Source organism: Diabrotica virgifera, chromosome 3 (genome assembly GCF_917563875.1).
Source record: "Diabrotica virgifera virgifera chromosome 3, PGI_DIABVI_V3a".
Taxonomy (NCBI): domain Eukaryota; kingdom Metazoa; phylum Arthropoda; class Insecta; order Coleoptera; family Chrysomelidae; genus Diabrotica; species Diabrotica virgifera.
Window position 1 is genome coordinate 67,269,908 of NC_065445.1, and position 25,270 is coordinate 67,295,177.

Below are 25,270 nucleotides of genomic sequence, written 5' to 3' on the forward strand. Positions count from 1 at the left end.
ATCAAAAATCAGTCGAATGCCAACAACAATCTAAACCAAACCCAAACCATACCTAACAACAATAATAGTAAGGTCACCAGTTCAAACAAACATTACATATCCCTACCCTACATCAATGGATTTTCCGAACAAATGTCGAAAATGTTTGCGAAATATGACATAAATGTTGAACATAAGTCATCCAAAACATCCGGAAGATACTTTTCAAAATTTAAACCCAAGGTTACTAAAGATCAGCAGTCGGATGTTGTTTATAAAATAAATTGTAAAGACTGCAATTCAACATACATTGGGCAAACACACCAATACCTACATAGAAGGGTAGTTGCGCACAAACATAGTGTACAAACTAACAAAATAAACACCACAGCTTTAGCCAAACATTCTGTGGAAAATAACCATAGCTTTGATTTTGAGAATGTACAGATTTTGGAAAAAGAACATAATTATAATAAAAGATGTATATTGGAGATGATTCATATAAAGAAAGATCAAAATTGCATCAATAATAAGACTGATATTAAAGATCTCTCCAATATATATTATAATTTGATAAATTGATTACATTTTGTTAACACACCATTGGCAGATATTTTAAATACGGTCTTTCTTAGTATTTTTTATTTATTTATTTTTTCAAGTGCTGTCTTTACCAAAAAGGTGGCCGTCAACATGGCTAAATTCACATTTCTTTTCTGATACTACTATCTATAAGCAACTTAATAAAGCTTACAATTATACCAGTGTTCCATTTTGTTTATCCAGGATATATCTCATCGACATAGTTATATGTTTTTTCTGTCCGTTATCTGTCCCTGTATAATTGTCTACAACGCATACATACATCATTTTTCACGTCGATCAGATACCTCAGTTCCTTATGTCAATTATGTTTAATATCTCATTTTGTTTGTTCGTTTTCCTTTTTACATGATCGTCTTGGTTTCATATCAATATCAATCCAGCTTATTTTCAAAATTCTCCGATACTATTCTCACGAGCCAATTACTTCTATTATAAATATAATTACTTATTTATACCCCCTTTTTATCGTCCGAGTCTAAATTCTATAATAATACAAAAAATACAACTCATTTCAGTATTCATATTTTGTGTTCGCAAACTCAAATCACCCTTACAAAATATTCTTTCTTTTCTCTAAATAGTGAATGTTAATCTAATTTTTTTTTCCTATGTGTAATTCGATCTCCTTTATAATATACGTAATCTTGATTTACGACCTAATGAACGTTTTGAAGTGTCTAATATATGGTGCCAGCCTAGCCTAACAGGGCTAATTCTTTCATTCTCCGTTAACATCTCGAGAATGAAGCATACATTTTTGTGAATATTAAAATATAGAACGTGTATGTGAAAATATATTGTAAAAGGTGTAATGTTATAATCATTAAAGTGCTTATTGAAAATGGCAAATAGCCGAAACGTTTAAGCAAGAATAGTGTTTCATTTATTTAGACCGAAAAACCCAGGAATAAAAATATTCGTAGATATATTATATAATTTGTAAATAATTTTTTTTTCGATTATAGCGCCATCTATTGACAACTAGAATAAATGTTATAAATGTCACCGACGAAATTTAATCACCGACGTGCGTTTTTTTCTGTCACATGCAATTTAATGCGTTAGATAGAAATTGAAAAACTGTGACGCACTGAAAGATCCTCATGAGAAAAATTGTTGCTAGACAGGTAAATTGTCATTCTATACTGGCTGTACCAGTCAAACTGTGATTTTTTCTTAAAGTTCACGTAATCCTGTAGAATATTCTAACATTTATAAAATACTGATATTAAAACCCAACTATAGCCTCATGTTTTCTTAACATTCTGTTTTTTTGTTTCTGAGATAGAGGGTGTTGAAATTTTTCTTACAAACTGATAATTTATTTATTGCCCTAAAACGGGTTGAGATATGCAAATGAAATTTGGTGAGTTTTAAGAGGTAGTTATTGTGCATTCTTTGACATACAATTATTAAGAATTTATTCAAGCCATTGGCTCACATAAGGGCCATAGTACCCATATGCATGCCAATGGTGAATTTTTTTTTGAAAAGCACGGATAATCCGAACATGTATTTCTTATGTATAATACATATGTACGTATACACATACATACGTACCTACCATAAAAAATAACAGAATAAAATAAATCTTTCATTATGAGTCTCTCTTTCGTCATACAGAGTTTCCGTCAAGTGATCTACGATGACGCTATTTTGATAAAACCTCAAAATCGCAACTTGAGTAATAGAAAATCATAGCACGGATAATCCGCAGCACAGATAATCCGCACCCGGATAATCGGGGTTCTACTGTATTAATAATGGTGAATATTAAATTCCTAATTGTATATCGAAAAATGCGCAATAACTACCTCTTAAAACCCACCAAATTTCATTTGCATATTATAACCGGTTTTAGCCATAAATAAATCGCCAGTTTGTAAGAAAAATTTCAACACCCCCTATCTCGGAAACGAAGCATTTGCGGACATACGTTTATAAAAAAACCGCCCTCTTTTCATGTAGAATAATTACCCCTTAAAGTTTGCTGTACTTATTTAAAAACTACCTATATTGACGAAAAACAAGGCTAGTTGTTAAAGTACCTAACTTTTTTATTATCCAACATAAGTGAATGAATAAAAAAACAGAATGTTAAGAAAACTATGGTTGGGTTTTAATTTTAGTATTTTATAAAAGCTAGAATATTCCACAGGGTGTTGTGAACTTTGAGAAAAAAACAGTTTGATTGGTCCACCCAGAATACAATGAAAACTTACCTGTTAGCAACAATAATATTACAGCAATATTCATGCCTATTCTGTAACTCATTTCGATGATAGAAGTCAGTAAAATCGAATAGAAGTGGCCAAGTCGAATAGAAATAGTCCAAATCCGTATTCCATAACTCCCTCGGAATCTCTACAATCGTAATAGTGGATAGAAATCACTTCGACAGCATTTACTCTGTCGAGATGAGATTTCGATTATCGGAATTGTGGTTGACGCAAGCGCATTTTGTTTTGTTTTGACGTTTATATTTTATATATAAAAATAATTGATTACTACTTATTTATAATTATTTGTAGTATTTGTACCTTTTTTTAACTGCTTAATTTTTAGTCTGCGGTTTTATTTGTTTAGATGCTTTATCAAAACTATTTGTCGAATAAGTAGTAATCACTGTCTGACTCTAGTCTACAAAAGAGAAATAGGACTTGTAGATAATGATGAATGTTTATGTGGAAAGCTAGCTGATCTACAACATATGCTGTTAGAATGTAGAATGTCCTTTACATTTTATTGAAATATCAAATTTCTATACCAATCTAGTTCAAGTTAATGTACAATTTCCTTTTAATCTTATATACCTTTTACAATCAAACAATCTAGATGTTTATAAAATTTTATACAACCATGTTAATTGTTTAAAATTAAAGCTCTGAAAAAAAAAGAATAAAAAAAAAATATAAAAAAATAATAATTAAATAAAATAAAAAGTTACTAAGAAGATCTAAACTTCCGCGAGGTTGAATCGGGTTTAGGTCTTAGCGTAGTAAAAAAATATACAAAAAAATACATAAAAAACAAAAGAAAAAAAAACTAAATAAAAAAAAATAAAAAATATAACAAAAAAAATTTGTTAAAAAATGTATTAAAAATAAATAAAAAAAAAACAGAGTAAAAAAAACTTAGTACAGTAAAACCTCGATATAACGGACTAATTAGGGGGACGGGATGTCCGTTAAAGCCGAAAGTCCGTTATATAAAAATAGGTTTAAAATCAATCAAAAATTATTTTTGAAAATATAATATACTGTATTTAGACACAGTGTATAAATCTGTAAGTTAAAAAAGGAATCAAGTTTTGTTTAATATTTTTTACTTTTTTACTTCATCTAAGAACTTTCTGCAATATACTCGTTGCAAAAATTACTCACTGACCCATGGGTTGAAAAAGCGATGTATTTTTTGTAAAAACATACAATTATTATAAAGTTGCCGTCTGTCGAATATCGAATAGTTTCAGGGGGATTAGCAGGAACGTTGTCTAAATTCAATAAACCTCTTTCGGATGTATTTTCAGTTTCTTCTCTTGAAATTTTCTAACAGCAGGTTCAAATTCTTTAAAAAAGCCAATTTCTGAAAATATCTGTGGTGAACCATGCCTTATTAGAGCTATAATATGAAACGGGCAGATGATGAATTATATCTTTGGCAACTCTAGGTTTACGAGTTTTGCCAATGCTCCTCTAATTGTTGGCAAAGATATCCATCGGCGTTAGTAAAAAGCAGTGCTGAGATCCTGTCCTTACTGATTTTTCTTCCAGAATTCGATTTTTCATATTTTTTGCATTCAAAATTTTTTTACGTTTGATCAGATTTTTTGTCCGTTAAATAGAGGTCCGTTCTATCGATGTTTTACTGTTTAACTAAGCATATATTTTGTAAAAGAGAGAATTCAAAACACATTGACTGGCCAGTTGGTTGCTTAAACCAGTGCCAATAAAACATAAACACACACACATTTGCTTAGATAATTATATATAATTTAGACATGTTGTAGGAGTATGAATTGGACCTAACCTTATTTATTTGCTATGTGACATCTGCTGAATGTTTGCCGCTTGCAGCGTTGCCATACTTTTTTTGCTTTTATTTCTTGTACAATTTCAATCAATGGTATAATGCATGTATAATGTACAAGAATAGCATACAATATACAAATAGACTTCTTATGCGTTGATTGATAAATATATATTAGTATTAGTGTTGCCAGGTCCGATTTGTTTTTAATCGGTACATAAGCAAAAACAAATCGGGATTTAGGGTTGTAGATCGGGACAAATAAACAACAACAGCCCAGTAAATGACCGTTTTGGAGTGTAATTTTTTCATAGTCAACTCTGAATTGCATGAAAATCTGGTTTTAGGTTCTACTTACTGTCTACTTCAAAGTTGAACTTGTACCGTTGGTTGCTTTTACTTGGGTGGTGACAGTTACAGTTACCCCTTCTCGGGGGTAAAAAACGCGCGTTTAAAGTAAGTCCCAAAATGGATCAACTGACTAGCTCTAAAAAACTTTTGTTCAATATAATTTTTAAACTAAGTTAATACTTTTCGAGTATTTTTATCGAAAAAAATATTCTTAGCAAAAATCTTTTAAAAAAGCACCTATGTTCAGAAGGGGGTTCAGAAGTCTATGAAACCAGTAAAAGGAAAGTTGTAGCTCATCAAAAATACGTTCTTATTCGTCAAATTCCAAATCGAATTTTTCAACTTGAGGTAACCAAAAAATTAAGCAATTTTCGGGCAAAACCTATTAACATTTTTTAAAGTGTTTAAAAAATCGTTAATTTTGTTTTATATAAAAGTCTCGAGCATTAAAACTAAGCGAGTTACGCTCAAAATAAAGTTGGACCCTTTTTTGGTAAAAAAAAAAATCGTGAAAATCTCCCCCTATTTAGCACCGTAAATAAAATTAATCGTTACCGCTTTACCATTTACTTTATATGTGTATTGTTTATACGATCTGTAAGGTTTACATGTTGGAAGTGCTTATTTTAAAAAAAAAATTGGTTTTATAGTAAAAAAAAATTTTCGTAAAATATTGGAAAATGCCCTTTTTTCAAAATAACTTAACAAGTATTAGGGATACTAAAAATCTCAAGGAGTAAAAAGTAGGTAGGTTTTGATTTTATAAATATGATAGATTCATTTTGCTTTTCTGTAAGACAAAAATTGGTTAAAATATGGCTTTTCATATTTTGTATACACTCGTGATTAGTGACTCGCTCAAGCCCTTTCAGTCATGTAAAAAAAAACATAAGTAAAGTAAATTGTTTGTAAAGCGGTAACGATTAATTTCATTTGGGGTGCTAAGTAGGCGGAGATTTTCACGATTCTCCTACCAAAAAAAGGAGTCAACTTCATTTTGGGCATAACTCGCTTAGTTTTGATGCTAGAAACTTTTTTAAAATATCAAATAAAGCTTTATTAAAAAAGTTTTAATTGGTTTTTCCCGAAAAGTGCTTAATTTCTTGGTTATTTCACGTTGAAATATTTGATTTGGAATTTGACGAATAAGAACGTATTTTTCATGAGCTACAACTTTGCTTTTGCTGGGTCTATAGACTTTACGAGTTCACAATTTTTTTCATTTTTTTATATTATGCTACATTTTTGCTAAGAATATTTTTCTCGATCAAATACTTTTTGACTTATTTGTGAAAATCCCCTGAAAACGTGATTTTTTTGTCGAAAAATAAACATTTTCAATCGTAAATAACTCGAAAAGTATTAACTAAGTTAAAATTCTATAGAACTGAAATTGCTTAGAATTAGTCAATTTATCCATATCCGAACTTATTTTAAACGCGCGGTTTTTCACCCCCAACTAGGGGTGACTGTCACCGCCTGAGTAAAAGCAACCAACGGCACAAGTCGTCCAAATTTTCATGCAATTCGTAGTTGATCCTAAAAATTACACGGTATCGCCGTATTTTCCGTTCATTTATTGGACTACAAGGTGATTCTATAATCTGTATTTTAATCCTAAATAATAATAATAATCAGACGAAATTACAAAAAAAAAATCGTATATTTAGTAAATTATTTATTTTTTATTAAAATTATATTTTTCATTCGATTTTGCCGCTTTTAGGAGTGCCTTGTTTTTATAACATAGTTATAAAATTCACAGCAAGTCCACCTGAAATTGGTTTTCGTGGGTGAAAATCGGGACATTTAGTGTCCCGATCAGGTACAAATCGGTACGCGTCCCCAGACCCCTGAAGATCGGGACGTCCCGCGCAAATCGGGACACCTGGTAACGCTAATTAGTATATACCAGTATTGGGACCGTGCAAGTTCGGCAAAGCGACCCCTATTTCTACGCTCTATACTAAAATTCGCACTTTTAATTATATTGGCCAATTATATTAGTCCTGGTTACTGGATAATTGTCAAGGCCATAGTCCAAAAAAATAATAAGAAGAAAAAATAAGATTCAGGTTATGTTATGAAAACGTCAACAATTGTATGTAGTAAATAAAATTAGTTATTAAAATGCAGTACTGCAAGCAAAATAAAATTAATTAAATTTACCTTTATATAATAATTGCATATCATATCAATATTGTGGAGCAATATATAATTTTTCTGCTTCATTGACAGAAGGTATGAAATATACGTCAATTTGACAATTTCAATTGACAATATGAATTATTTAAGATAGTTGCAATATTTCTCCGCGACTCGCGCAGGGTCGTTTCTCGTTTCCCCTTCCAAGTACTTGCACACCGCGAATACTTGTATATTTATCAGTCAACGCTCATGGTCTGAACAAATTATAGAAAAGATGCCATTTTTGGGAAAAGTTGTTTAGCAGTTATTTTAACTGGAATCGAATCTTAAAGATTGCATATTATTAGTAATATAAATTTTAAATAATTTATTAATAATAATAAATTGATAACATCAATTTGAATATCTTTGATTTAAAGGCATTTATACTTCTTATCTTCACTTATCTTTTTTATTTATCAGTTTATCTTCTTTTTTATATCAATTTTAATTAACTCTGATTTAAAACCATTTATCCTCTTTTGAGCTTTTTGCATCCAGTATTTACTTTTCAAAACTTTGAGGATAGTATGAAGAAAGTGTGAAAACATTGAGGATATGGCAACGGCGTCATATTTCAAGTAACAAACAGGTCACAGAACACTAATTTCGCTGGTTAATGCGCGGTTGTCCCCTCCTCAGAACCGCGTGAAATAGAAGTCAGTGATTTCGATTACGATATGAGTTACAGAATACCAGTCCAAACACAAAAATGACGCGATAGATATCAAACATTCCGATTTTGGGTAATTACGATCCGACTTGGTCATTTCTATTCGATTTGTTAAAAGTTACAGAATATGGCTGATTGTTAAAGAATAAGGCTATAACATTAAAAAAATTACTTAAATTGGACAACAGGTTTTGGAAATTCAAAACATCAAAAATGACCAATTTTGTGTGCTGTCCGTTTTCTCTGATGCTCAGTGTAATACACATGTCCAAAAGTTTGGAATACATACAAATAATATATCTACGCCTATGGTGGTTTCAAAACTGTTGTTGATATTCATTTTAGAGCGTTTTTACATGAAAATGATCAAAACTTTAAATCGTTTTGGTATCATTTTGCCCATTTTGGTCACATTCAACTGATTAGCGTATTTACACATTATTTCAGTCTGTGTTTAAATTTGAACTGAGCCGTTTAAAAATGCCTAGAAACGTGATATCTCACTTTGACAGATCTAGAGTAATTGCTTTGTTACAACAGGGCTTTAGTCAAAGTGATATCGAGAATATTGTTGATGTTACTCAGAGTGCTGTATCTAAAATTAAAAAAAATTCCAATAGACAAATGATGTCAAGGATCGTTCCAGCAGTGGTAGAAGTCGATGTACAACAGCAGCACAAGATCGGCAGATAACATTGATAGCTCGAGGAAATCAGCTGGAATCCACAAGTGGTATTTCCAGAGAAATTTCTAGGCTGCAAGGACTGAATATTTCACGGCAAACAATAACACGCCGACTAAATGCGGTAAATTTGTATCGTAGAAGGCCCTTACATGTTCCTAAACTAACCTACCAACACAAAATAGTAAAGTTGCAATGGGCTAGAGAAATGGCTCAACATGGTCCTAACTGGAATAACGTGATGTTCTCTGATGAGCAAAAAATTGGCTTGGTATCTGATTCGCGAAGAACACTGGTTTAAAGGGCCCCAGGACGACAAGCCCGACTACAAACAGCTCAACCGCGTGTCCCGTTTGAAGGTGGCAGTATTATGGTTTGGGGTGGTATTATGAGTGGTACACGGATGCCACTGCTGGCTCTGGAGAGAAATGTCACTGGTGCTGTGTACATCGAGGAAGTTTTAAATCCTGTTGTACGTCTATTCCGAGGGGCGGTAGGTGATGCATTTGTGTTTACGCATGACAACGCACCTCCTCATCGAACAGCAGCAGTACAAAATTTTCTGGAAGAAGAAATCTCTACATTACAGTGGCCCTCGAATTCCCCCGATATGAACGTTATTGAACATGCTTGGGACATTCTCAAGACACGCATCAAAAAGCGAAACAATTCCCCTATTACACTTCGCGAACTAAAAGATTTGCTCGTGAAGAATGGGAGAGAATTCCGCAAGCCCAGCTCGACCAGTTAATCGGCAGCATGCCAAATCGCCTACAGGCATGCATACAGCCCAATGGAGGAAATACTAAGTAATTATTAGTTTTATTAAAACTTATTTTTTTCTTTACTAATTTATTTTTAAATGTAATGTTACGCGAATTGACTTTTAATTATTATTAAATAAATAAAAGACTTACTTGAAATTCTTTAATTTATAACACTTACAATTTAACACTTAAGTTTACAACAATATCTAATTTATGTTACACTTTCTAACTTATTTAATTCATTTACAAATATTATTTATCTACTTTTAAAAAAATATATACATTTCAATAACCCGATCGCCACGTTACAATAATTCACGCGATGGTAAAATATTAACTGACCCCCTCTGCTTAAAAATCCTCCGCTTATATAGATACGGCTCTGCTTCGAGAACATTTCGAACGCCTGAGACATGTCTCCGCCCATCATCGGGAATACTCTGGCTTAGCGGAGAAATTACTCGTCAATGACGTGGCCCCGTTGTTTGTGACTGCTAGGGGCAGGACCGGCCTCAGTTAGAAACTCGTCACATTGCCCCCTCCTTAAAAGATGGTTCCTCCTGGAACCTTGTCGGGACTGGAACTGGATGCTGGTATCTGCAACTGGACCCTCTTTTACAACTCCCAGTTGTATAAAAGTGACAGGGGACGGTCTTCTCTCCGCACCAGTAACTATGCGGATTGCAACAGACTAACACCTGGACCTCGGTGTCTTGGAAAATTTCTTCTACCATATTTCGGATAACTCTCCAGTCTAATTGGCTGCATTCTAACTTTGGCATGGCTAACTTTTGCACGTCGGACTCCAACACATGCTCTCTCAATTGAATTAATGCATCCCATACATCTTGGTAGGTCGGTTGGTCATGGACAGTGTCTTTTGTTACCAGATAGAATAGGTAACGTGATGCATCTTGGAGTTTCAATGCTTTGCCAGGAGCTGGCAGTTGGCATTGAAGTTCTGCAACTCGACCAAACTTCATTCGGAAGGCGGATGCCAACCCTCGTGCGTCTTTTATACTGGCCGGGATGGTATGGGCCAGTGAATAGTCATCGGGAAGTGCGAGTAAATCTCGCTTTTCTTCAGTGGTAACACCATGTCTTGCTTTACCGGTACCTCCATAGGCCCCCATGAACTCCTCAAACGTGAGGTCAGGTATTTCTCGAACTTGGTTTACCTCCACTTCTTCATCTACGTCGTGGTCTCCCTCGTACGGCGCCAACCGGTTATGGTGGACTATCATCGGCTTTCCCCTAGGAATCTTGCTTATTCGGTAGATAACGTCATTGATTTTCTTGACAATGAGGTACGGACCTTCCCAGAACTGCTGCAACTTGGGAGAACAACCTGTTCGCTTCTTTGGATTATAAAGCCAGACTTTGTCGTTCTCCTTGAAACATCCCCTCTCGGCTTGGGTATCGTATCGTTTCTTCATTCGGTCGCTAGCGATCTGAAGATTAGAACGGACCAACTCATGTATATCGTCCATTCTTCTTCGCAATTCATTCACGTAATCCTCACCAGCAACATCTTCTCCAGGACATCCAAACTCTAGATCACAGGGTAGACGCATCTCACGTCCAAATAGGACTTTTGCTGGTGTTTGGCCAGTTGATTCATTAACAGCAGATCTATAGGCCATTGCGAAGAACGGAAGGTACTGGTCCCAGTCTCGTTGATGATTGGACACCATCTTTGTCAAATACTTGCCGACTGTCCTATTCATACGCTCCACCATTCCATCCGATTGCGGGTGATAGGCCGTGGTCCTTGTCTTCTTCATGCCTAGTTTACCACAGATTCCTTGAAATAGATCGCTCTCAAAGTTCCTTCCTTGGTCACTATGGATCTCCAGAGGTACTCCAAATCGGCTGATGCAGTCTTTGATTAACACATCTGCAATAGTGGCGGCCTTCTGGTCTGGAATTGCGTAGATCTCCACCCACTTCGTGAAGTAATCCATTACCACCAACATGTATTTGCATCCATTGTCACTTTCTGGAAATGGCCCGGCAATATCCAAAGCTATTCTTTCAAACGGACTTCCAACATTGTATTGTCTCATAGGAGCCTTTCTTTTCCGGTAGGGTCCGTTACTTGTAGCACAGGTAGTACATTTCTTACACCAGTCCTTCACATCGTCGGAACTATTCATCCAATAAAATCGTTCCCGAATTCTCTGAAGGGTCTTCTTTACACCAAAATGCCCTCCTGATGGACTGTCGTGTAACTGACGAAGTACTTCGGCTACTCTGCTCTTTGGAATCACCAACTGTGTTCTCCTCACTGAACCATCATCATTTTCTATTACTCGTGTAAGCAAGCTGTCTTCCAAGATAAATGAGTCCCACTGGGCCCAATACGTCTTAACTACTGAGCCTAGGCTTGATATTTCTTGCCAAGATGGTCGATGATTTTCTTCTTTCCATTTTCGAATCTTCTGTAAAACTGGATCTTTTTCTTGTTCTTCCTTGATCTTGGTAGGCGTCCACTCGTCGTTGACCACTGTTGTTCTTAGTACTGCTGCTTCTTTTGACTCTGTTTTGTTGCAATGGGAACATTCTGCTGGACACGGTCTTCTAGATAGAGAATCAGCGTTCCTGTGGCTAACTCCGGCTCGATGCTCGATCTTAAAATCATATTCTTGAAGTCGTTCAATCCATCTGGCTATCTGACCCTCTGGATTCTTAAACTGCATTAACCATTTAAGGGCGGCATGGTCGGTTCGGATTAGAAACTTCCTTCCGTAGAGGTATTGATAGAAGTGTTCCACTGATTTTACTACTGCTAGAAGTTCTCTTCTCGTGACGCAATAATTTCGTTCAGGTTTTGAAAGCACTTTACTAAAATATCCAAGGACTCGTTCCTGTCCTCCTTGGATCTGCGACAGCACTCCTCCAATTCCCACATTACTTGCATCCGTATCTAAGATGAACTCTCCTTCTGGCAGTGGATACCCTAATATTGGCGCTGTAATTAAATGCCTCTTCAAAGTTTCAAAGGCTGTTTGGCAGTCTCTATCCCAGCAATAATCCCTTGCTTCCTCTGTAAGTCGCGTTAATGGCTTAGCGATATCTGCAAACTTCTTAATGAATCTCCGGTAGTAAGTACATAGTCCCAGAAAACTTCTTACTTGATGTTTATCAGTTGGTTCCGGCCATTCCTTAATGGAATCGATTTTTCCTTTATCCACGGCCACTCCTTCTTTGCTGACTATATGGCCTAGATAATTGACTTTACTTTGAAATAGCTGGCATTTCTTGGGGTTCAACATTAACTGGGCAGCTTTAAGTCGATTAAAAACGTTTTCTAAATTCTTCAGGTGGTCTTCAAACGTCTCCCCCAAAACGATTATGTCGTCTAAATACACCAGGCACGTCTTCCAAGATAACCCTCTCAACACATTTTCCATAAGCCTCTCAAATGTCGCAGGAGCATTACAGAGTTCAAACGGCATAACGTTGAATTCCCATAATCCAGATCCTGTCGTGAAGGCCGTCTTCTCCTTGTCCACTGGATACATTTCTACCTGCCAATATCCAGACTTCAAGTCCAACGTAGAAAACAATTTACTTCCAGCTAATGTGTCCAACGTGTCGTCGATCCGAGGCAGAGGATAACTATCTTTCTTGGTAACATTGTTCAACAAACGGTAGTCCACACAAAACCTCGTAGTTCCATCTTTCTTCTTGACCAGGACCACCGGAGAGACCCATGGGCTCGTAGAAGTTTCTATCACCCCGTCTTTCTTCATTTCTTGAACAATCCTTTCAGCTTCCTCTCTCTTCGCCTGTGGTAATCGTCGAGCTGATTGACGAATTGGCCTAGCGGTACCAGTGTTAATTTTATGTTTGACAACTGTCGTTCTTCCTGTCTTTCCTCCCTTCGGTACGAATATGTCACGATATTGCCTAAGAAATTCCCTTAATTTCCTTTTTTTCATTTGATTTAGAGATTGGCCTGCAACTGCAACCATTTGGTTGAACTTATCGTTGGAATTATCTGATGTTGTCGTCTGACGGATTATGGACGTCACGGGTACACAAGTTCCTACTTTTGTCTCCTTCTTGATGGTCACTGGGTAGTCATTGATATTAATCAATCTCACGGGAATTTCTTTAGCAGAAGTAACCAATTCCTTTCCAATTATGATTTCTCGGCCAACCTCCTGGTCGTGGTTCCATGGCTCCATCATAACAGGTGTTCCTTCTTCTACAATTCCCTGTAGCCGCGCTACGATGATCGTTTCACTCCTCGCAGGCACAACTGTATCTTCTCTAATAGCTGCTAGCATAGTGCTGTCATCATGTGGATGAAGAAATACCTCCTCGTTGCCAACTTTGATTACCCTGTTCTTAAAATCCAATTGAAATCCACGCAAATTCATTACGTCCATTCCTAATATAACATCTTCTTCGATGTCTGCAACTATGACAGTATGGACGAACTTTTCTGCTCCAATCCCCAATTGTATCTGGATTTCTCCGTGGATGTTGGCATTTTCACCTGTGGCAGTCCGCAGTCGCAACCTCGTTGGTAAGAGTTTCTTATGACTGTTTATAACTGACGGTCGTATAATGGTCCTGGTCGCTCCGGTATCCACCAACAATGTATAATTTTTACCATTTATTTCTCCATCTACATATACATTATCTTCACGACATTTCAAAGAAGCTATTAGTATTAGATGGTCTTTAGAGGAGTTCTCAGTCGAGGCTGCCCCCCTAGGGTCTGTGCGTTCTCTTATTTCCTGCTGGTGAGTTTCTTGATTTGCATTCTTCCTTAAACTCCGTGCGTACCCCTTTTCACCACAATTGCAGCAATTCATGGTCTTCGTTTTCTTCGATGTAAAGCCTTTCACCATATTTACCAGCTGGTCAAGTTTGTCTTCATCCTCTTCCTCTTTCACGGTCGTAACTTTACTGTACCCGCCAGAGGCCTGGGTAGCTGATTCGTATTCGAGGGCGGCAGACAAGACATCGACCAGCGTCTTGTGACGAGCTAACCGCAGTGTTCTTTGCATTTCATGATCACGAAGGCCATCAATGAATGTTTGAACAGCCAACTTTTCCATCATGTCTTCGGGAGCTGTTGGATATGCATACCGTACTAACCTGGCAATATCGACCTCGTATTCTTGAAGAGCTTCATCTTTCTTTTGTCGTCGATTTTTAAGCCGCGCCTGATAGACATACTCCAAATGTTCCTGCCCATAGCGCATGTTTAGTCTCTTCATAAGTTGTTCATAATCATTAGTTTCCTCTACTGCTATGGTCTCAAGTACATCTAAAGCCTCTCCTCGAAGAGCAATAACCAGGTTTACAGCTTTGTCTTTTTCAGACCATCCGTTCGCTCTTGCACCTGCTTCGAACTGTTTCACATAACTGTTCCAGGAAGACTTTCCGTCGAAATTTGGCACCTTAACACGAGCAAGACTCACACTCCCTTCAACTATCGACCGTGGCTCCAATTTGTATTTCGTTTCATCATCTTTAATGTCTGTTAAGATGGGTTCCACCACTTTGTCCACTTTTTCAGTTTCCTCCAGTTTCTTTTCTATTTCCTTGATCTTTTCTTCAAAAGTAGATTTTATGGACGATATCTTGTCGTCAAAATCCGACGTGACTTTAGAGATCTCATTAGTCATCTTGCTTTCAAGGGATGAAATATCACCCGAAACTTTCGAAATTTCACTAGAAACTTTCTTTTCTAACGATATAATGTCTGTCGAAACTTTAGAAACATCGGAGGAAACTTTCGAAACATCCGAGGAAACTTGGGAAATTTCACTAGAAACCTTTTTCTCTAACGATGTGATCTCTGTTGAAACTTTGTTCTCTAGCGATGTAATGTCTGTCGAAACTTTAGAAACATCGGAGGAAACTTTCGAAATCGACGAGATCACAGCAGCATGCTTGTCTTCAAACAAATAGGTTTCTGGATCTTGACCCTCTTCTTGAAGAGCGTTCTTTAGACGTTCGACTAGATCAGCCTTTTTCCCAGTAGTGTCCATGTCTCTCTCCTCTAACTGGTTGCGGAGCTCCTTAACGATCAAGTCAGTGATTTTCTTATGTTGTGAAGACATTGTCACACACTTTATTTATTACGATTTATATTTTATTTATTTTTAAAGGTTCCACACTCTATTTAAACCGAAAATTTTTACGTTGATTTCATTTATTTCAAGTATCCTCACTTCTGCACCATTGTTACGCGAATTGACTTTTAATTATTATTAAATAAATAAAAGACTTACTTGAAATTGTTTAATTTATAACACGTACAATTTAACACTTAAGTTTACAACAATATCTAATTTATGTTACACTTTCTAACTTATTTAATTCATTTACAAATATTATTTATCTACTTTTAAAAAAATATATACATTTCAATAACCCGATCGCCACGTTACAATAATTCACGCGATGGTAAAATATTAACTGACCACCTCTGCTTAAAAATCCTCCGCTTATATAGATACGGCTCTGCTTCGAGAACATTTCGAATGCCTGAGACATGTCTCCGCCCATCATCGGGAATACTCTGGCTTAGCGGAGAAATTACTCGTCAATGACGTGGCCCCGTTGTTTGTGACTGCTAGGGGCAGGGCCGGCCTCAGTTAGAAACTCGTCACAGTAAGTTGTTGTATTTTCTAAAGCCGGACTCAAACGACTCGTGTACTTGGCGAATAATCGTCACTTGCGTATACTGCCAATGCTGTGTGCGTGGGTTACTAGTACAATTATTGTACTATTTGTCAAACACTAATACTAATAATGTTAATTAAATGAGGTGGCAATACCTAACAACAATAATCTGCGTGTTAAGCACAACGAAAAGATCGCCAAGTATAGAGATCTCGAAATACAAATAAGGAGACAATGGAGAATGGAAAGTACCCAGACAATACCTATTATTCTTTCTACTATTGGAGTCATTCCAAAGAACCTCATAGAAAACATCAAAAAGCTGGGTCTAAATGAACATCTTTACAAGACTATGCAGAAAGCTGTGCTACTCTCGACCTCCAGATGCGTGCGAAAATTTTTGGGAGATACTCCGGCGTACCAAGTCACCTAGGGCTCGATAACACGGAATGAGTCCCACCAGAGCTCAATCCTTTTGATACCCTAGGTATCTGGGATGAGTGAATTTTCCCCTTAGAGGGAGTGCGGGCCGTATGGCTAAATCTGGATAATGTTAATACTACTATTAATTGTCAAAGAATTGTTCTAGTAACCCTTTCAAAAGACATAGTAAGTAACGCAAGTAACGATTATTCGCCAAGTACACCAGTCGTTTGAGCCCGGCTTTAGATTTTTACTCCAAGAGAATAAATAATTTTTTTTGCATATCGTTTATTTGGTTTTGAGATTTATTTAGTATTGTTAAGAATTGAAACAAAATGATGTTTAATTATTCAGAAAAGTTTATATATAAAAATCAATAAAAAGACGAAATATTCCAATATTCCAAACTTTTGGACATATGTGTATAACACCAATTAAGGCAAAAACCTATATTGAAACAGGCATATACCTGTCAATAGGGCATTTCAACACTTCTTAATTGTTTCGGGCTTCTGTCATATGTTGTGTATTAATATTATACAAGGATTATACGACATATGATAGAACCCCAAAATAAATTAGAAGTGTTGAAAAGCCCTATAGGAAGAAGAACAAATAAGAACTGTGAACATAGTTTCCTCTTTTAAAATTACTTAGCATGAATATGTCCCCAGTATTTAATTGCTTTTATATTTGTGTTATTGTGAATTACTGTATTATTTAAGGAGGAGAGGAAGCAGAGATATCTTCTCCAATTCATAAGACAGAAGAAAAATTTTATTCTGCAGCTGAAGTAACTGTCAATAAACCAAATCACAAAACACCCTGTTCAAAGGCACCCAAAAAAGGTTTAAGTAGTTTGATGCATTTAGCTGAGACTATAAATCAATGGGAGGATGATATACATCCTGTAAGTATTATGAAAATTTGAAATATTAAGTAATTCTATAATATTCTATATATTCCTCAGTTTTTTTAACCCTTTCTGTGTGAATGGTGTCAAAAGTCGTAGTTTCCCTCGAGAAGGGGTGGCCTCAAGGGCGGATCCAGAGAGGGGCCATGGCCTCCTCTGAGAATGTAAAAAATTTGCTGATTTTTCGTTGCTAGACAAATAAAAATACTTTAATAGTGATAAGTTTTGAATGTCTTCATGGCACTCAAAAGTGTATGAAAAGTGCCTTAAAATCTACAAATTTTCCCATAGACTAAAAAAGTTCATGTCCCCCCCCCCGGAGTTGCTACATTTATTAAAAAAAATAAAACTAATTATAAAAATCAAATTTTTGGGACCGGGTAGACATTATTTTAGGTTCTTTGGATTATTTGGATATAGGGAACAAAATAGGTCTTTTGTAATTTTTCTCTAAAGTTAACTGTTTTCAATTTAAGTATAAACAATTTAAACTGAAAAAAAAACAAAAAATTACGATTTTGAAGGTTTAAAAACAAAAGTAAAAAATAATATTTGTGAAATTCAAGTTCAAACCTTATTAGACCTGGATCCCGCGTAAGAAAGAAAAGTTGATTAATAGCAAGCTGAAAATTTGTTAATAGCTTAACGGTGTCTAGTCGGACAAACTTTGATGCACGGGAACACTGGAACAGGGGAAGTTTTAACTGTGGAGCATGATAAACGTGTCGTCCTGATAAGTTTATGATTGTGAAAAATAGCAAGTTGTTTTTAAGTTTATTCGATAGCCAACGTTATGTAATATATGAGAAAATGTTTGTCCGACAAAAATGTTGGGCATTTTAACGAGTCCGACACGTAGAACATGTCAAATCACAGGAATTATGTTGGTGATGAATAGCAGTCTGATTTTTGCATGAGAGTTTAATGAAAGGTTAAAAAAGCAGTTGGAAGTTCTGTCCGACAAAATTAATGGGAAGTTTTCGTAGTCGGACATTCTAAACAGGTAAGATATAGACAAAAATGCTGGTGATAAATAGCTTTCCGACAAAGACGAAATTTAATTAAGTAAATTATTCCTTACCAAGAATGACTGTTGTCGGAAAAAAATAAGGGGTAGATTTTGTAGTCGGACAATTTAAAAAAATAATTTTTGAAATTTCAATAAGGGGTGATTATTCTATGTCAAAAGTACCTGCAATCAATTACAATCGATATCTTTCGATTTATCTCAACATCATTTAGATACCTCACTGTAATACATTTATAGTAGATCAGGCAAATTATATTATGGATTGAGTGGTCTAGCTATCTTTGTCTGCCACATGCGCGGATCGCTTGGTTAAAAGAGATAGATAGACCACCTATCGACTTTTTGCACTGTATTCCCTGTCTACCCTTATGTCTATGAATACATTTCCATTTAAGAAAAACTGTCACTTTTGACAATAATTCAGAATAAATTGCAATCGTAACTTCAAATTTAAACTAATCGATTTATTTTGGCAGCAAATTATTTCTAGCCATGTGACATATTAATTACATTATTATTTCATTTGTAGAAAGTTGAGAAAAATTACGTTATACAATTTTAGTAATAATTTATTTAGGTACCCTTTTTCAATCAAGCAAAGCATTATAGCACGAAGAATGATATTCAATAGAATTTTCACAATTATCTGGCAACTGAATATCATTGAATTGATGACCAAGTATTTTACTAACTTTGTAAAATGTTCGAAAATCACTCAAAAATGTTCCGTTGAATGGTTTCACTTTTGATTTGGCGACTTAAAATTTAAACTGTTGACACTCAAAAATAGACACAAAAACACTCCATAGTTAATATAAAATTTAATTTCCAACACACGTGGCAAACAGAAACTCAGAGACCATGTACTTTCAAATACTAGTTTGTATAGCACAAAGTGTCACACTGACAAATGCAGCCTTATAATACATACTTCTAATCATAATGTGTCATATTTACGTCTATTCTTATAAGCACCAAAGTTTTAGACTCTTCACATTTTTCAATGTCGTTTACAGGGTTAAGATTTGAGTATGGAAAAAGATGTATACAACGTTTTTTGTAGGAAATTTTCCGTATTTTCTGATGCGCCTAATTAGAAAACCCTAAGAGATTGCTTTCACATGTTCTTTGACATTTTTTATTGTCATTTTGAGAATATCTAGAACAAACTCCACCCAAAAAATAATTGTTTTGCAATATATACATGCATTGATACTTACCTCACTGTTTTTGGAGTGTGCATGTATATATATGCACATGCAAATATGTGAATATAAATAATAATATACAACTAAAATAGCTTTATCAATATGTGACTAAGTCATTCTGAAAAAATGTTTTTTATTTATTTCCTTAGATTTGCCCAAACTTTTTGTCCGACATATAACTTTTTGCGTTACAAAATATAATTTGTACATAAACAAATCAAAATTAGCTTGCTATTTATCACCAACATTTTTGTCTATATCTTACATGTTTAGAATGTCCGACTAGGAAAATTTCCCATTAATTTTGTCCGACAGAACTTCCAATTGCTTTTTTAACCTTTCATTAAACTCTCATGCAAAAATCAGACTGCTATTCATCACCAACATAGTTCCTGTGATGTGACATGTTCTACGTGTCGGACTCGTTAAAATGCCCAACCTTTTTGTCGGACAAACATTTTTTCATATATTATATAACGTTGGCTATTGAATAAACTTAAAAACAACTTGCTATTTTTTACCATCATAAATTTGTCAGGACGACACGTTTATCATGTTCCACCGTTAAAACTTCCGCTGTTCCAGTGTTCCCGTGCATCAATGTTTGTCCGACTAGACACCGTTAAGCTATTAACAAATTTTCAGCTTGCTATTAATCAACTTTTTTTTCTTACGCGGGATCCAGGTCTATATTTTATCAATTGCCAATAAGTAATTTTGGTTTATTTCATTTTAAAATATTTTTTTATTTGTTAATGCAGCCCTTCCTCTCATAAGCGCTTCACTAACAAATAAAAAACAATGTTTCAGAATAAAATATGCCAAAAATCTGATAGAAGAAGGTTTGAACTTGAATATAGGGACTTCGTAATTTCAAAAATTGTATTTTATACTTGCACTTACACATAATGATCAGGAACTGCTCAAACGTTCTGAGCGAAATATCCTAAGAAGAATATATGAAGGGATAAAAGAACAAGGTTTGTGGCGCAGGCGTTACAACTATGAGTTGTATAAAAGTTTTAGAGAACCTGACGTTTTAAATTTCAATAAGGTAGCACGCCTTAGATGGATAGGGCATGTAATCAGGCGAGAGGAAGATGCCATAGTCAGAGAAGTTTTTGACTGAAAAATAGTCCAAGTAATGAAGCTTAATATAGGACAAAACCTCGCAATTTTTACAGAATGGATCGATTTGCTTGAAAATTTGAGAATAAGTAGTGGATAATCCAAGGATCAAAATCTATATGATGCCGAAAGGCGCTTTAACCATGGCGGTGGTTGCCACCCCATCTCGGGGGTGGAAATTTTATATTATATTTTGACTGCAAAAGTTGATAAAAACATTCATTCTAAGCAAAAAGTGTTCTATAAATTTTTTTGATAAAATTAATAGTTTTCGATTTATTCGCTATCGAAAGTGTTAGTTTTATATCGAAAAAATCAATGTTTTTTTATATAGGCTCATTTACGATTCACTCAATTTTTGCGGTAGAAAAATTTTTTTTAAATCGGCTTCTTGGAAATTAAATAACCTACAATTTCATATTTAAACATTTTTTCGTATCTCTAATGCTAATCTTTCTATTCTGAAGAAAATGTGATTTTTTACCAAACTACAAATATTCGTTATTCGCTTTTAACTCCAGTTTTATAAAAACTATCATTCTAAGCCAGTCAAACTTCTAGAATCTATTAATAATACATAAACAAAGAAGAGTAAATAAGGTCAATGACCAAAAACACCGCTAACTGACATTATTATGCTTCCAACTGGATTTCTCCTTTTTTTTCAAAAAAATATATTGATTTTTTAACCGTAACTTTTTTATTTTTTATCTTAGCAAGTTTTGTAAAAAATAATTTTGTAGGTTTTTGCATGATCTTTAAGCCTATTGATATTAAATCTTTTTAAAATGCTCAGTCGCAAAAAGAGGTGACTTTGAGAGGGTTGGTAAAGGTGGTTTTTGCATGTTGTTACAAGTTTTAATTGTCAATAGCTCACTTAATTTTTGCCGTGGAAAAATTTTTTGCAAATCATGTTCTTGGGAATTAAATAAGCTACAATTTCATATTTAAACATTTTTTTCTATCTCTGATTCTAATCTGTCTATTCTGAAGAAAAGAACATTTTTTCCAAACTACAAAAATTCGTTATTCGCTTTTAACTCCATTTTTTTAAAAACTAATCATTATAAACCGGTCAAACTTCTAGAGCCTATTAATAATACATAAATAAAGAAGACCAAATAAGGTCAATGACGAATTGTAATTAGGGTGGTGATTAGGGAGTTGCTTCCTATCACTTTTTCGCTGAAAAAAATAGGGACTGACATTCTTTTCATTATAAGTCACTTAATTTTTGAGCTAGAGACCTTTGTTTTATTTCTAGAGATAGAGATTTTTAAATACCTACTTTAAATTAGTTTAAACAAGTTGTCCTCAAAAAATGCATAGTTTTTCCGTCTTTTGACTTTGAAACTACAATATTTAGCATTTGACGAAGAAGAGCTAACATATAATAAACTATAGCTCTATTAATTGCTATTGGTCTTAAAGGAAATTAAGAAAAACGGTTTTATGTATTTTTTCAAAAGGTACATTTTTATTAAGTAAAGTTGTTTTGATAAATCGAAAACTTTTGGAGTTATTAGCAGAAAAACAAATAAAAACATTGATTTTTTCGATATAACACTAACACTTTCGATAGCGAATAAATCGAAAACTACTAATTTTATCAAAAAAATGTATAGAACGTTTTTTACTTAGAATGAATGTTTTTACCAACTTTTGTGATCAAAATATAATAAAAAATTTCCACCCCCGAAATGGGGTGGCAACCACCCCCATGGTAAAAGCGCCTTTCGGTATCATATAGATTTTGATCCTTGGACTATCCACTACTTATTCTCAAATTTTCAAGCAAATCGATCCATTCTGTAAAAATTGCGAGGTGAAAAGCTTCGGTTCCTGGACTAAAAGGCCGACAGGACAACTAGACCAGGGCGCATCTGTAAAAATATTAGTACATTTGGACGTTGAGAGGTGACTCAAATGTTTTTGTAGTAATTGCTTCAAATTAAATCAAATAATAATATTTGAGTTATCCTCCCTCTCAAAAAGGTCCGGAACATTGTTTAAATAATCAAAATGTCAAAAAATTAAGGAAAAATTCGATTTTTTTCTTGGTTTTTTGATTATAACTTTAAAAGTATTCATTTCCGAGAAAAGTTGTAGTGACATAAAAGTTGCGTAATTAAATTTTCTATAATACAGAATTGGTTAAAAATTTAAAAAATAGTCACCCTTGTTGCAAAATAGCAATAATTGTGAAAAAAACATACAAAAACAAGTATTCGCATTTTACGTTTTTCAACCATTTATGCTACACTTAGGACCTTCACATTTCACCCTGAAAAACATTATGATACAGTAAAACAATACTGTAAATTTCATTAAGATCGGTTCAATAGATTTTGCAAAATAAATTTTGCAATCCAGCTTTCGTAAAAAAAATTCATTTTTTCAAAATGTTACAGGACTGAAAATAAAGCAGATAGCAAGTTGAAAATTTTTTTGCTTATAGAAGTGTACTGTACCTTTCATTTGCAATTTTGCAAAATTAAAATCGATTAACACCACGGCGTCAGGAATTTTTTTAAATAAACATTAATTATTGGTGCTACGCGCAGGACAGCGGACAGTTTGCTCTGATTGGGCATTCCAATGACCTTTGATAATGATTGATACATTTTAATTTTTATTACATTTCGATATAAATAAATAAATTTGTTTATTGCAAAATAGAAACACATACTCTATCCTTTGAAATAACACTTTTATTAGCAAAAACTTTCTTTGTTCATATATTTTAACTTAAATAATAAAAGTTTATTATTTTTAAACACATGCAATTGTTTAAACAATATTTCACAAACAATAATAAAATTATTTTGATTTTTGTGGAATTAAAATATTAAAATATAACAAAATATAGAGTAAGAAAATAATATATTAGATAAAGATTGGAAGAAATTTTGGTGGAAATCAACTTGTGTGAATCGAACACCGCTGTCCTGCGCGTAGCACCAAAAATTATTGTTTATTTTAAAAATTTTCTGACGCCGTGGTAATTAATCGTTTTTAATTTTGAAAATTGCAAATGAAAGGTACAGTGCACTTCTATAAGCAAAAAAAATTTCAACTTGCTATCTGCTTTATTTTCAGTCCTGTAACATTTTGAAAAAATGAATTTTTTTTTGCGAAAGCTGGATTGCAAAATTTATTTTGCAAAATCTATTCAACCGATCTTAATGAAATTTACAGTATTGTTTTACTGTATCATAAAGTTTTTCTGGGTGAAATATGAAGGTCCTAAGTGTAGCATAAATGGTTGAAAAACGTAAAATGCGAATACTTGTTTTTGTATGTTTTTTTCGCAATTATTGCTATTCTGCAACTAGGGCGACTATTTTTTTAAATTTTTAACCGATTCTATATTGTAGGAAATTTAATTGCGCAACTTTTTTGTCAGTACAACTTTTCTCGGAAATGAAACTTTTAAAGTTATAATCAAAACACGAAGAAAAAAATCGAATTTTTCCTTCAATTTTTGACATTTTGATTATTTAAACAATGTTCCGGACCTTTTTGAGAGGGAGGATAACTCAAATATTATTATTTGATTTATTTTCAAGCATTTTCTGCAAAAAAATTTGAGTCACCTCTCAACGTCCATCTCAAAACAGATGCGCCCTGGACTAAACGAGCAAGAGGAAAACCGAGACTTAGGTACCAAGACAACTTAGAGAACGATTTAAAATCTATTGGAATTAAAGCATGGAGAAGACTTGCCACAGACAGAGGCGAATGGAGGATTGTTTTGAAAAAGGCTTTGGCTCATAAAGAACTGTAACGCCACTGATGATGATGATAGTTTATATTTGTATTTTTAACACCCTCAGCGCCAGTGTATCCTTTTAGATACACACTGTCCTCAACGCTGTGTACCGAAAAAGATACACATGGCTCGTTGTGTTCGATCTGTTGTGTCTCCTAAAAGGACACACTTTCTTAAGTTTTTATCTGTAGAGAATAATATTTTGGCCTGAGCCAATTTCCTGGTATAACTGGATTTGGCCTTAGACATGAAAAGATAGGTTGTATGTAACTAGAAATTCATATTTGAAAAATGTTATTGTAGTACATAAGTACATATTTGAACCCATTCACCAAAAAAAAAAAACATTTTGGCCCAGAATGAAAATTTTGTGAGCTAGCGTGGCGCTGAAGGTGTTAAGCCTTGAAAATCGTCAATTATTGTTTTTTTTTAATTCAGTTTTAAATTGTTTATCAATCGTCGAAAACAATCAACTTTAGAGAAAAATTACAAAAGACTTTTTAAGTTCCCAATGATCTACTCCGAAAATAATAATCTCCGATAATAACTCCGAAATTACGGCATTTAGTTATAAGGAATGTTACGTGAAAAATAATCAGTATACGTAAGATTGGTCATAAATTATACCACACATTCTGGGGTCAAAAATAGTTCCATTGAACCTAACTTACTTACCTTAGTACAAATGTGCTCATAAAAAAAGTTACAGCCCTTTAAAGTTACAAAATAAAAATCGATTTTTTTTTAATATATCGAAAACTATTAGAGATTTTTTATTGAAAATGGACATGTATCATTATTATGACAGGAACATCTTAAAACAAAATTATAGTGAAATTTGTCCACCCCATAACAAATTTATGGGGATTTT

At 34.2% G+C, this 25,270-nt stretch overlaps 1 protein-coding gene across 2 annotated transcripts in view; it reads left to right on the plus strand.

The window, feature by feature from the left end:
- Positions 1-25,270, plus strand: part of LOC126881873 (anillin-like) — a 136,175-nt gene that overhangs the window by 11,610 nt on the left and 99,295 nt on the right. For both annotated transcript variants that reach the window (XM_050646521.1, XM_050646522.1), the window contains exon 5: positions 17,074-17,258. In XM_050646521.1, coding sequence (XP_050502478.1) covers positions 17,074-17,258 — 185 coding nt within the window. The remainder of the gene's footprint in view (positions 1-17,073; positions 17,259-25,270) is intronic.